The sequence below is a fragment of the Geospiza fortis genome, unplaced genomic scaffold (assembly GCF_000277835.1).
Source record: "Geospiza fortis unplaced genomic scaffold, GeoFor_1.0 scaffold61, whole genome shotgun sequence".
Classification (NCBI taxonomy): domain Eukaryota; kingdom Metazoa; phylum Chordata; class Aves; order Passeriformes; family Thraupidae; genus Geospiza; species Geospiza fortis.
The window spans coordinates 1,687,820-1,699,045 of NW_005054430.1; the positions used below are offsets into that span (position 1 = coordinate 1,687,820).

Consider the following 11,226-nt stretch of genomic DNA (forward strand, 5'->3'; position numbering starts at 1 on the left):
CAAACTCTGTGCTGTCATTCCAGCTTGGGACACATCCTTCAATCCAAGAGATCTCCCAGTGCTCCCTTCCCCCCTTCCCTGTCCTTCCAGGAGCCTCAGGAACGCAGCCAGGCCGGGCCATGGACACCAGACATGGATACCAGACCAGTTCTTCCTGCTCTCCTGCCAGGGGGCATCCACAGCGTTCCTGGCCTGGATTCCCATGGAGATTTTCACTTCCAGGAGCAAAATCCCTCGGTGATTCCTATCCTGTTATCAAATCAGGGAGCTGGGAAGAGCTGCAGCGACAGGGAATCACCCAGCCCTCAGCTTTCCTCTCATTTTCAGGCTGGGATTTCATTCCCACAGAGCTGTTTTCCTTGAGTCCTGGAAAACACAGGCCTCATCTCTGTGACATTCCTGGAATTTATTCCTGGAAGAGCTGCCACCAAATAAAAATCCTCTCTGGGGTATTGCCATGCCAGTTTGTTATTTCAGCCCCAAAGCATCATCCAGTAAATTTGAGATTAACAAAGGATGAACTCTGAAGAAAACAAACATTCAAATTCCAAAATTCCAGCATGCAATTCCAGGCTGATGGAAATTTTTAGGGATAGAAATGCCGGGTTGTTGAAGTGACACCTGGCATCTGCCTCGTGCCAGGGGTTGCCAAAGTGTGGAATGTTGTCCCCAACAGCTGAAAGTGTCCCCAGGGTGGACACACACAGCCTGATCCTGCATTTTCTCTTGGAAAAACTCAAGGAAATGAGGTGTTGGAGCAGCAGGAACACATAAAAATCCCAGCAGATTGGGGATTGGGATTTTCAGCGCATCATGATCAGGAGAATCCTTAGAGCACTCTGGTCTGGCCATGCCACCAATCCCAAATGATGTTTCAGGTTTGGCTTTTCTATTTTTCCCATTCTGAGCTGCTTTAGTGTGTGGGTCTGGGCTTCACATTATGGGATGGTGAGCTCTGTGCACAGAGCAGGGAGACAAAACAATTCCTGCTCCAGCTGGGCACCAAGGACAAATGACCCAAATCTCAGCCCAGGAGCACAAACCCCGTGGGCTGCAGAGAGAAAAACAAGCAGGGTGGGACTGCAGGGGCTAAAGCTGGGATGGGACAATGAACTGCAAGGTGCAAATGGAGCAGAACTGATCCCAGGGAGAGACCCCGGGAGCGCTCGTGCATTTTGGGGCCATTTTGGTTCATCTTGGGTGCAGCCCTGGCTGGGCTCTTGTGCTGCCCAAGGTGGATCCATGGAGGAGATCCTTTCATAAATCCCTGCTTCATTCTGGAACTCTGCCCAGCCTCTGCTCTAGCTCACATTCACAGGGCATCAATTTCTGGTGACCATGAAGGGACACGAGGCATCTGGGAAACCCCTGGACCAGAGGAATGCCCAGCTCTGGGATGGCTCCATTTGATCCCCGATCCAAGAGCCAGGAATCAAAGCTCTCGGTTGGAGAGGAGAAGTTTGGAGCTGGGGCACTGCAGAGCCTGGTGGGTGTTCCTCAGTGGGCAGTTTTTCCCCAGTTTTCCCAGACCCTGGAAGGTGGAATCCATCAGGATTCCATTCCTTCCAAGCAGAACCTGGGACGTTTTAACCCCTTGGGCGGCCGCGACTCTCAGGGAAGATGAAATCACCCAGTCCATCCCCATTCCCAGTTTGAAACCCCATTCCTGGGAGCTGCCAGCCACCTGCACCATCCCTTCCCAGCTATTTTTGCCGGGATATTTTTAGTGGAAGGCGCAGAACACTCGAGGATGGGATAAACAGGATTTTCCACTCTGGCTTTTGCCATCCCTGTTCAGTGGGACCCCGGGCCATGGCTGTTTGCTGGCCACGAGCTGTGTTTAACATTCCACTCCCGGATATTTATATTCCCAGCCAAATTCAGAGCAGGATTCTGGAAAATGAGCAAAAGTAGGCGATGACCCAACCAGAGACCATTGGGTCATCCAAAAACTTTAGGAGCTGCTCTGGAATCCAGTGTTTTTTTGGGATGCTGGGAGCTGACTATAATTAGCAGCCACTCAAATCCTTTAAACAGCCACAAAAAAATCAACTCTGATTTTGCTGAAATCCACCCTTGAGCAATTTGGGAATATTTAGGAAAGGTAAAATCAACCCTTGAATATTTGGAAATCTTTAGGAAAGGCAAAATCCACCCTTGAATATTTGAGAATATTTAGGGAAGGTAAAATCAACCCCTGAATATTTGGGAATATCTAGGAAAAAATAAAATCCCTCCTGGAATATTTGGGACTATTTAGGAAAAATTAAATCCACCCTTGAGCATTTGGGAATATTTAGGAAAGGTAAAATCAACCCTTGAATATTTTGGGAATAATTAGGGAAGGTAAAATCCACCCTTGAACATTTGGGAACATTTAGGAAAGGTAAAATCCATCCTTGAACATTTGGGAATATTTAGGAAAAATAAAACCTCTCCTTGAATATTTTGGGAATATTTAGGAAAGGCAAAATCCACTCTTGAAGATTTGGGGAATATTTAGGGAAGGTAAAATCCACCCTTGAACATTTGGGAATATTTAGAAAAAAATAAAATCCCTCCTTGAATATTTTGGGAAGCTAAATTCCTTCCTTGAATATTTAGGGACGGTAAAATCCACCCTTGAACATTTGGGAATCTTTAGGGAAGGTAAAATCCACCCTTGAAGATTTGGGGAATATTTAGGGAAGGCAAAATCCACCCTTGAGCATTTGGAATATTTAGTAAAGGTATAATTCATCCTGGAACATTTGGGGAATATTTAGGTAAGGTAAAATCCACCCTTGAACATTTGGGAATCTTTAGGAAAAATAAAATCCCTCTTTGAATATTTAGGGAAGGTAAAATCCACCCTTGAACATTTGGGAATCTTTAGGAAAAATAAAACCTCTCCTTGAATATTTTGGGAATATTTAGGGAAGGCAAAATCCACTCTTGAACATTTTGGCATGAGCTCCCCCAACCCTCCCTGTGCTTGGGGCAGAAGCGCAATTTCCATCTCATGAATATGGATGAGGGAGCAGAAATTGGCGGGGCCAATGCAGGGATCTCATTAAAGCCCAAATCCCTTTTTTCCCAGGGATTAAGGGAGCAAGGAGCTCCCGTGCCCGTGCCGGGAGTTGTTTTTGATGACAAAGGCGATTGTTCAACCCCAAATTTGTAACTCAATGCACGGGCACGTTCCTGCAGGGATGGGACACGCCAAGAAAATTCCCATAAAATCTCTGGAGGAGGGAAGGGGAGGTTCGGTTGTTTCTGTCAAGCTTGGGGGGATGTTGGGATGGAGGGAGGTTTGGGTTTTTTGGGGAGGATTTGTAGGCTGGGTTATCCCTGCATGAAGCCAAGGGGGTTTGGGAGGAATTACAAGGGTTTTGGGAATATTTATGTAAGGTTTTGGGAAGAACTGCAAGGTTTTTGGGAGGAAAGGGAAGGTTTGTGGGAGGAATGAGAAGGTTCTTGGGGAGAATGAGAGTTTTGGGAGGAATTACAAGATTTTGGGGAGGAAGGAGAAGGGTTTTGAGAAGAACAAGAAGGTTTTTAGGAGGAGTGGGAAGGTTGTGAGGAGGAATGAGAAGGTTTGGGGAGGACTGAGAAGGTTTTTGGGGAGAAATGAAAAGGTTTTGGGGAAGAATGAGAAGGTTCTTGGGGAGAATGAAAGTTTTGGGAGGAATGAGAAGGCTTTGAGGAGGAATGAGAAGGTTTTGAGGAGGAATGAGAAGGTTTTGGGGAGAATGAAAGTTTTGGGAGGAATTACAAAGTTTTGGGAGGAAAGAAAAGGTTTGGGGGAGAATTACAAAATTTTGAGGAGGAATGAGAAGGTTTTGGGGTGAAATGAAAAGGTTTTGGGGAAGAATGAGAAGGTTTTTGGGAGGAGTGAGAAGGTTTTGAGGAGCAAAGAGAATGTTTGGGAAGAACAACAAGTTTTTTGGGGAGGAATGACAAGGTTTTGGGAGGAATTAATATTTTGGGGAGGAAAGACAAGGTTTTGGGAGGAATGAAGGTTTTTGTCAGGAAAGAAAAGGCTTCTGAGAAGAATGAGAAGGTTTTTGGGAGGAATGATAAAATTTTGTGAGGAAAGAGAAGGTTTTTGAGAAGGTTTTTGGGAGGAATGATAAGATTTTGGGAGGAATAACAAGGTATTTGGGAGGACTCCAGCCATGGAATGCCACTCATTGATGGCTTCAAGTGGTCTGCAGTGGCAAGAATCCAGGATTTTCTGGAAACAAGGATTTCCTCCCCTTCTCCTCTTTTTTTAAAAGCAATTTTCCCCATTAAAAATAAAATTAAATCAGTATTTTCTGCCTTGGCTGGAGATGTCGTCATCCCAGCCTGTTCCTTTTTCCCAGCCACGGCGTTGGGATGAGATGGATTTAAGGTCCTTTCCAACCCAAACCATCCCATAATTCCACTTCCCAAACTTTTCCAACTCCATGAGAAGCTGGGAATTTGGGCTGAAATCCCCCCTAAAATGTGAGGGACGCTTGGAGAGGACACAGCTTGGGGGGTCAGGAGAAGAAGGTTCCTCACTGAGATTTCTGTTCCCTCCAGAAATCCCTGTCCCTAAATCCTCACAAGGACAACCCAGGAGGAGAACACATCACCCAAAAAGTGATTTTTTTTTTGTTTGCTCGTTTTGCCTCGGGGAAAATGGAGTCTCTGGCTGCCAGTGTTTATTTAGTTACTAACAACCACCAAGATCCACACCCAGCCCTTGGAAAAACACGCTCCTGCTTCCTCCCTGACTCAGCCGCACCTCACACGGCCCGGGGCGCTTTGGGATCACCAACGGCCCCAAACTCACCTGAAATGCAGAAATTAAAGCAGGAAAAAGTGAATTTCCTGCCCTCCATTCCTAAGTTTGTTACAGCAAATGATGGAGGTGATTTGGGATCACCAGCAGCCCCAAACTCACTTGAAATGCAGAAATAATTCAGCTTTAAAGCAGGAAAAACTGAATTTTCTCAATTTTTTTATAGTCAGTTTTGGGGGCAATTTGAATGACAAAGAGCCCCCAATTTACCTGAAATGCAGAAATTAAAGCAGGAAAAAGTGAATTTCCTGCCCTCCATTCCTAAGTTTGTTACAGCAAATGATGGAGGTGATTTGGGATCACCAGCAGCCCCAAACTCACTTGAAATGCAGAAATAATTCAGCTTTAAAGCAGGAAAAACTGAATTTCCTGCCCAATTTTTTACAGTCAGTTTTGAGGGCAATTTGCATGACAAACCACCCCAAACCACCTGAAATGCAGAAATAATTCAGCTTTAAAGCAGGAAAAACTGAATTACCTGCCCAGTTTTCCCAGTTTTTAATAGTCAATTTTGAGGGTGATTTGGAATCACAAACAGCCCCAAACTTTCCTGAAATACAGAGATTAAAGCAGGAAAAACTGAATTTTCTCAATTTTTTTATAGTCAGTTTTGGGGCCAATTTGCATGACAAACCACCCCAAACTTTCCTAAATGCAGAAATTAAAGCAGGAAAAAGTGAATTTCCTGCCCTCCATTCCTAAGTTTGTTACAGCAAATGATGGAGGTGATTTGGGATCACCAGCAGCCCCAAACTCACTTGAAATGCAGAAATAATTCAGCTTTAAAGCAGGAAGAACTGAATTTCCTGCCCTTTGTTCTCAACATTTGTTATAGTAAATTATGGGGGTGATTTGGGATCACCCACAGCCCCAAACTCACCCAAAATGCAGAAATTAAAGCAGGAAAAACTGAATTTCCTGCCCTCCGTTCCCATTTCTTATGTTTCTTATCAATTATAAATTACATTCCAGAGCAGCTCTAGGTATGATCCCAAGAGAAAATTCCTGATTTTTTCCCCAAAGGAGGCACAAGCAAAGAGGCTGAAGGAATCCTTTTCAGATTTGGGCAATATTTGGGAAGTTTGCAAACAGAAATCTCAAAGATTTGCTGGATCTGGTTGGGTTTTGAGTAAAAAGTAAAGAAATAAAAATAAAGTCACTTCATGGCTCTGGATGATCCCCCTGACCGCTCCACATCCCACATTCCCAGTGTGTGGAATAATCTGGATATGGGAGCTTTAAAAAGCATTAAAAAATTGCTGAAGCTTTCAGGAAAAAAAAATTAATTAAAGAGATTCCAACTGATAAAAATAAAATAAATCCCAATTAATTTAAAAAATCCCAATTAATTGAAAATTAAATAACCCACTCAGCTTTATTTTAAAAGCATATGGGGTAGGGTGGCAAAATTGGGATTTTTCAGCTAAATGTGCTGGAGCTGAAATCCCATTTTTGCTGCAGATTTAGGGGGAAAAACCTCAGAAAATCAGTTTATCAGGGGCTGAAAATATATGTGGTTTGATCAGTACGTGATTGAGTGATTGTGATTTTCTCTTGTGATTTTATTTCAGCTGGGATGGAGCCACATTTGACGTTTTGGGTTCATTTTGGTTAAATGGAGACAGAGGAAAGAACAATTTTGGGGCAGCCCAATGGGGCTATATATTTCGAAACGTTAAAAATCCTGGAGAGTTGGGCTCAAAAAGCCTGGAAATCACAATTCCAGCAGCACCATTCATGTATTTTAACAAAAAATTGGAGTTTCTTTGGTGGGTGTGCCTCAAAATCCCAAAAGTCCAGCAGAGGCTGATCCTTTTTAAAGAATAAATGAAAAGCTGAAGTGACAGAACAGCTGACCTTTAGCCCAGGGAGTTCCCTTTTTGCCTTGGAAGATTTCTGTGAAAATGATTGTTGATGTTTTAATCTCACAATTGCTTGGTGGGAGAAACCCTAACGCAGGGAATTGTTTTCTCCATATGAAGAGCTTGTCCAATTAAAAAAAAAATAAAAAAAGAAAATAAGAAAATCCTCCTCCCTTAGGGCAGATTTCCCTGTCTGAACACTCCCATTGCATCAGGAGCCCAGAATTCCCTCAGGAACAAAACAAATCTAAAAAAATCAGGTTCAGAGGGTCAAAACCTCTTTTTTTTTTTGCTTTCCTCCCATCCTGGAATTTGGAGAGGTCAAAACCCAGAATTTGCCTGGGCAGGGTCCAGCAAAGCCAGGGGAATAATGAATTCTGAATAAATAATTCACAAGAAATAATTCCGAATAATTAATTCTGAATAGACACTTCAGAATAAATAATCCAGAAAAATAATTGAGAATAAATAATTCAGAATAATCAATTCAGAAGAAATAATTCAAAATAAATAAATTAATTCAGAAGAAATTCAGAATAACTAATTCCGAATAACTAATCCCGAAGAAATAATCCAGAATAAATAATTCAGAACAATCCAGAATAACTAAATCAGAATAATTAATTCAGAAGAAACAATCCAGAATAACGAATCAGAATAAATAATCCAGAATAACTAATTCAGAATAACTAATTCAGAATAAAGAATCCAGAAAAAATTGTCAGAATAAATAATTCAGAATAATTAATTTTGAATAAATAATTCAGAAGAAATACTCCAGAATAAGTAAATCAGAATAAATAATCAAGAATAAATAACCCAGAAGAAATAACTCAGAAGAAAAAACAATTCAGGAGAAATAATTAATTCAGAAATGCAAATGAGGTGACATCAGCAGGATGCCCTGGTCATGAGGTCACACAGGAAATGCCCCACTAGCAAATTGCCTTTAATCTCAGCCTAATAAACCTTAAACCTCACTTAGCTAAGCCTCACCTAAAGAGGTGTTACACAGGAAAATTCCTTTTTCTCTTCCTTCCCCTCTCCAAAGGGATCAGGACAGACAGAGGGAAAATGGGGAGGGGTTTTCCCTCAGAAAAGCAGAAAAAGCTTCACCTCAGGCGATAAAGGAGTTTTTTTTCCTCAGAAAAATGGGAAAAGATTCACTTTGGGAGGGATAAAGGAGTTTTTTTTCCTCAGAAAAATGGGAAAAGATTCACTTTGGGAGGGATGAAGGAGTTTTTCCTTCGGAAAAGCCTCACCTCAAGATGGATGAAGGAATTTTTCCCTCAGAAAAGCAGGAAAAGCTTCAGGAGGGATGAAGGAGTTTTTCCCCCAAAAAATCAGGAAAAGCCTCACCTCAGAATGGACGAAGGAGTTTTTCCCTCAGAAAAGTGGGAAAAGCTTCACCTCAGGAGGAATGAAGGAGTTTTTCCCCAATAAAATTAGGAAAAGTTCCACCTCAGGACAGATGGAATGGAGTTTTCCCCTCAGAAAAGGAGGAAGAAATTCACCTCAGGACAAATGAAGGAGTTTTTCCCTCAGAAAAGGAGGAAAAGCTTCACTTCAGGATGGATGAAGGAATTTCTCCTTCAGAAAAGTTTCACCTCAGGAGAAATGTAGGATTTTTTTTCCCTCAGAAAAAAAGGAAAAGCTTCACCTCAGGACAGATGAGAGAGTTTTTCCCTCAAAAAAGCAGGTAAAGTTTCACCTCAGGACATAGGGAAGGAGTTTTTCCACAAGAATGCGGGAAAAGCTTCACCTCGCGAGGAATGAAGGAGTTTTTCCCTCAGAAAAATGGGAAAAAGCTTCATCTCAGCACAAATTTAGGATTTTTTTCCGTCAGAAAAGGAGGAAAAGCTTTACCTCAGGACAATGGGAAGGAATTTTTCCCTCAGAAAAGCCTCACCTCAGAAGGGAAGAAGGATTTTTTTCCTCAGAAAAGCAGGAAAAGACTCACCTCAGGGGGGATGAAGGAATTTTTCCCTCAAATAAAAAGCGGGAAAAGCAGGTAAAGTTTCACCTCAGGAGTGATGAAGGAGTTTCTCCCTCAGAAAAATGGGAAAAAGCTTCACCTCAGGACAAATTTAGGATTTTTTCCTTCCGAAAATGAGGAAAAGCTTTACATCAGGACAGTGGGAAGGAATTTTTCCCTCAGAAAAAAAAAAGGCAAGAAAAGCAGGAAAATTTCACCTCAGTAGGGGTGAAGGAGTTTTTCCCCAAGAAAATCAAGAAAAGCTTCACCTAAGGACAAATGTAGGACTTTTTCCCTCAGAAAATCAGGAAAAGCTTCACCTCAAGAGACTGGGAAGGAGTTTTTCCCCTCAGAAAAACGGGAAAAGCTTCACCTCAGGATGGATAAAGGATTTTTTCCCTCAGAAAAGGAGGAAAAGCTCCACCTCAGGACAGTGGGAAGGAATTTTTCCCTCAGAAAAGTCTCACCTCAGGAGGGAAGAAGGATTTTTTTCCTCAGAAAAGCAGGAAAAGACTCACCTCAGGGGGGATGAAGGAATTTTTCCCTCAAATAAAAAGCGGGAAAAGCAGGTAAAGTTTCACCTCAGGACAGTGGGAAGGAATTTTTCCCTCAGAAAATCAGGAAAAGCTTCACCTCAAGAGACTGGGAAGGAGTTTTTCCCCTCAGAAAAACGGGAAAAGCTTCACCTCAGGATGGATAAAGGATTTTTTCCCTCAGAAAAGGAGGAAAAGCTTCACCTCAGGACAGTGGGAAGGAGATTTTCCCTCAGAAAAGCCTCACCTCAGGGGGGATGAAGGAATTTTTCCCTCAAATAAAAAGCGGGAAAAGCAGGTAAAGTTTCACCTCAGGACAGTGGGAAGGAATTTTTCTGTCAGAAAAGCAGGAAAAGCTTCACCTCAGGAGGGATGAAGGAGTTTTTACCTCAGAAAAATGGGAAAAAGCTTCACCTCAGGACAAATTTAGGATTTTTTCCTTCCGAAAATGAGGAAAAGCTTTACATCAGGACAGTGGGAAGGAATTTTTCCCTCAGAAAAAAAAAAGGCAAGAAAAGCAGGAAAATTTCACCTCAGTAGGGGTGAAGGAGTTTTTCCCCAAGAAAATCAAGAAAAGCTTCACCTAAGGACAAATGTAGGACTTTTTCCCTCAGAAAATCAGGAAAAGCTTCACCTCAGGACAAATTTAAAGTTTTTTTTTTTCCCCAGAAAAGCAGGAAAAGCCTCTCCTCAGCTCTGTAAATGCCTTTAATCCCCAACTTTAAGGACAATTTCCCACCCAGCCAGTCCAGCTGGTTCTCACCCCCAGCCAGGGCACTGAAATCAAAATAAAACAACACTTGAAGAGGCTTTGCAGAGTTTGCCTTCCTGACAAACTAGAGAAATGCTGATTTTGTGGGTAAAACACATTTATTTCCCCCAACATCCAACCTGGGGTGGGTTTGGAATTCCTGGGATTGAGGCAGGAGCAGCAACGTTGGGAGAGAGGACTCAGAGGCCCCGACCCTTGAAAAATGTTAATAAAAATTGTGGTTTTATGGCCTAAAAACACCATTAAAAAGGAGCATTAAACACAAAAAGAGGTTTTTCAGAGCCCTCAGATTCTCAAAGGAACTTGGAAACTGAGCTGGTCAGCATCTAAAAAGAATTTTAATGACTATTTCTATTTCAATAACTCCCAAATTTCAGCTTTAACGGAGCTCTGGCGTCACAGAAAGTGTCTTTAAATATTTGGGTGCATTTTGAAATGCCAAGAAAACAGGAATTGCACCTTTGCTCCTGCCAGGAGCTCCAAGTGCTGCAGTGGGAGGGTACAAAAAGTAAAATCTCATGGGTAAAACTCATTTATTTCACACCACATACGGCTTGGAGCGGCTTTGGGATTTGGGATTGAGAGAGGAGCAAACCCAGCTGGGCACGACCCTAAATTCAAACCACAGAAATCTCCACAGAAACTGCTAAAAGAGGGGATTGGAAGTGTTGTAAATTCATTTTCAGGTGCTGTAAATTCATTTTTAGGTGCTGTAAATTCATTTTCAGGTGCTGTAAATTGATTTTCAGTACCTTAAAGTCGAGGCTGCTCAAGCTGACAGCGTCGTCGTCCTTCTCTCGGCGCTTCCTCTTCTGTGAGAAACCAAACACAATTATGGATTTGGGGTCAGAAATGTAATTTTAAATACAGTAATCTGGAGATATTTCCTTTTTTTACATCCCCAGATAACTGTAAGAACTCAAAAATTAAAAGTTGGACACAATTTTGTTATTTAATGAGGTTTGTCACCTGGAAATTAAATTATTTGTCTTAAAGCTTCTAATCCCTTAATTCTGGTTGGGAATTGAATTTTTAAGTAGGAAGAGGCAGCAGCAGCAACCACTGGGAAATGATTTGGGATTTATTTAAACTCATAAAATCCTGGAATGGTTGAATGGGTTGGATTGAAAGAGGTTTTAAAAATTATCCTGTTCCAAACCTGTCACCTCCACCATCCCAGGGTGCTCCAACCTGGCCTTGGACACTCCAGGGATTCAGAAGTTCTGGATATTTATTTTTATTTTATTTTATTTTATTTTATTTTATTTTATTTT

The 11,226-nt window shown here is 41.9% G+C and overlaps 1 protein-coding gene across 1 annotated transcript in view; it reads right to left on the reverse strand.

Annotated features, from left to right (window-relative positions):
• NET1 (neuroepithelial cell transforming 1) overlaps positions 1 to 11,226 on the reverse strand; it is a gene marked incomplete at its 5' end in the record, with an annotated part of 60,597 nt that overhangs the window by 16,738 nt on the left and 32,633 nt on the right. The window contains one exon of the mRNA XM_031061899.1: positions 10,705 to 10,764. Coding sequence (XP_030917759.1) covers positions 10,705 to 10,764 — 60 coding nt within the window. The remainder of the gene's footprint in view (positions 1 to 10,704; positions 10,765 to 11,226) is intronic.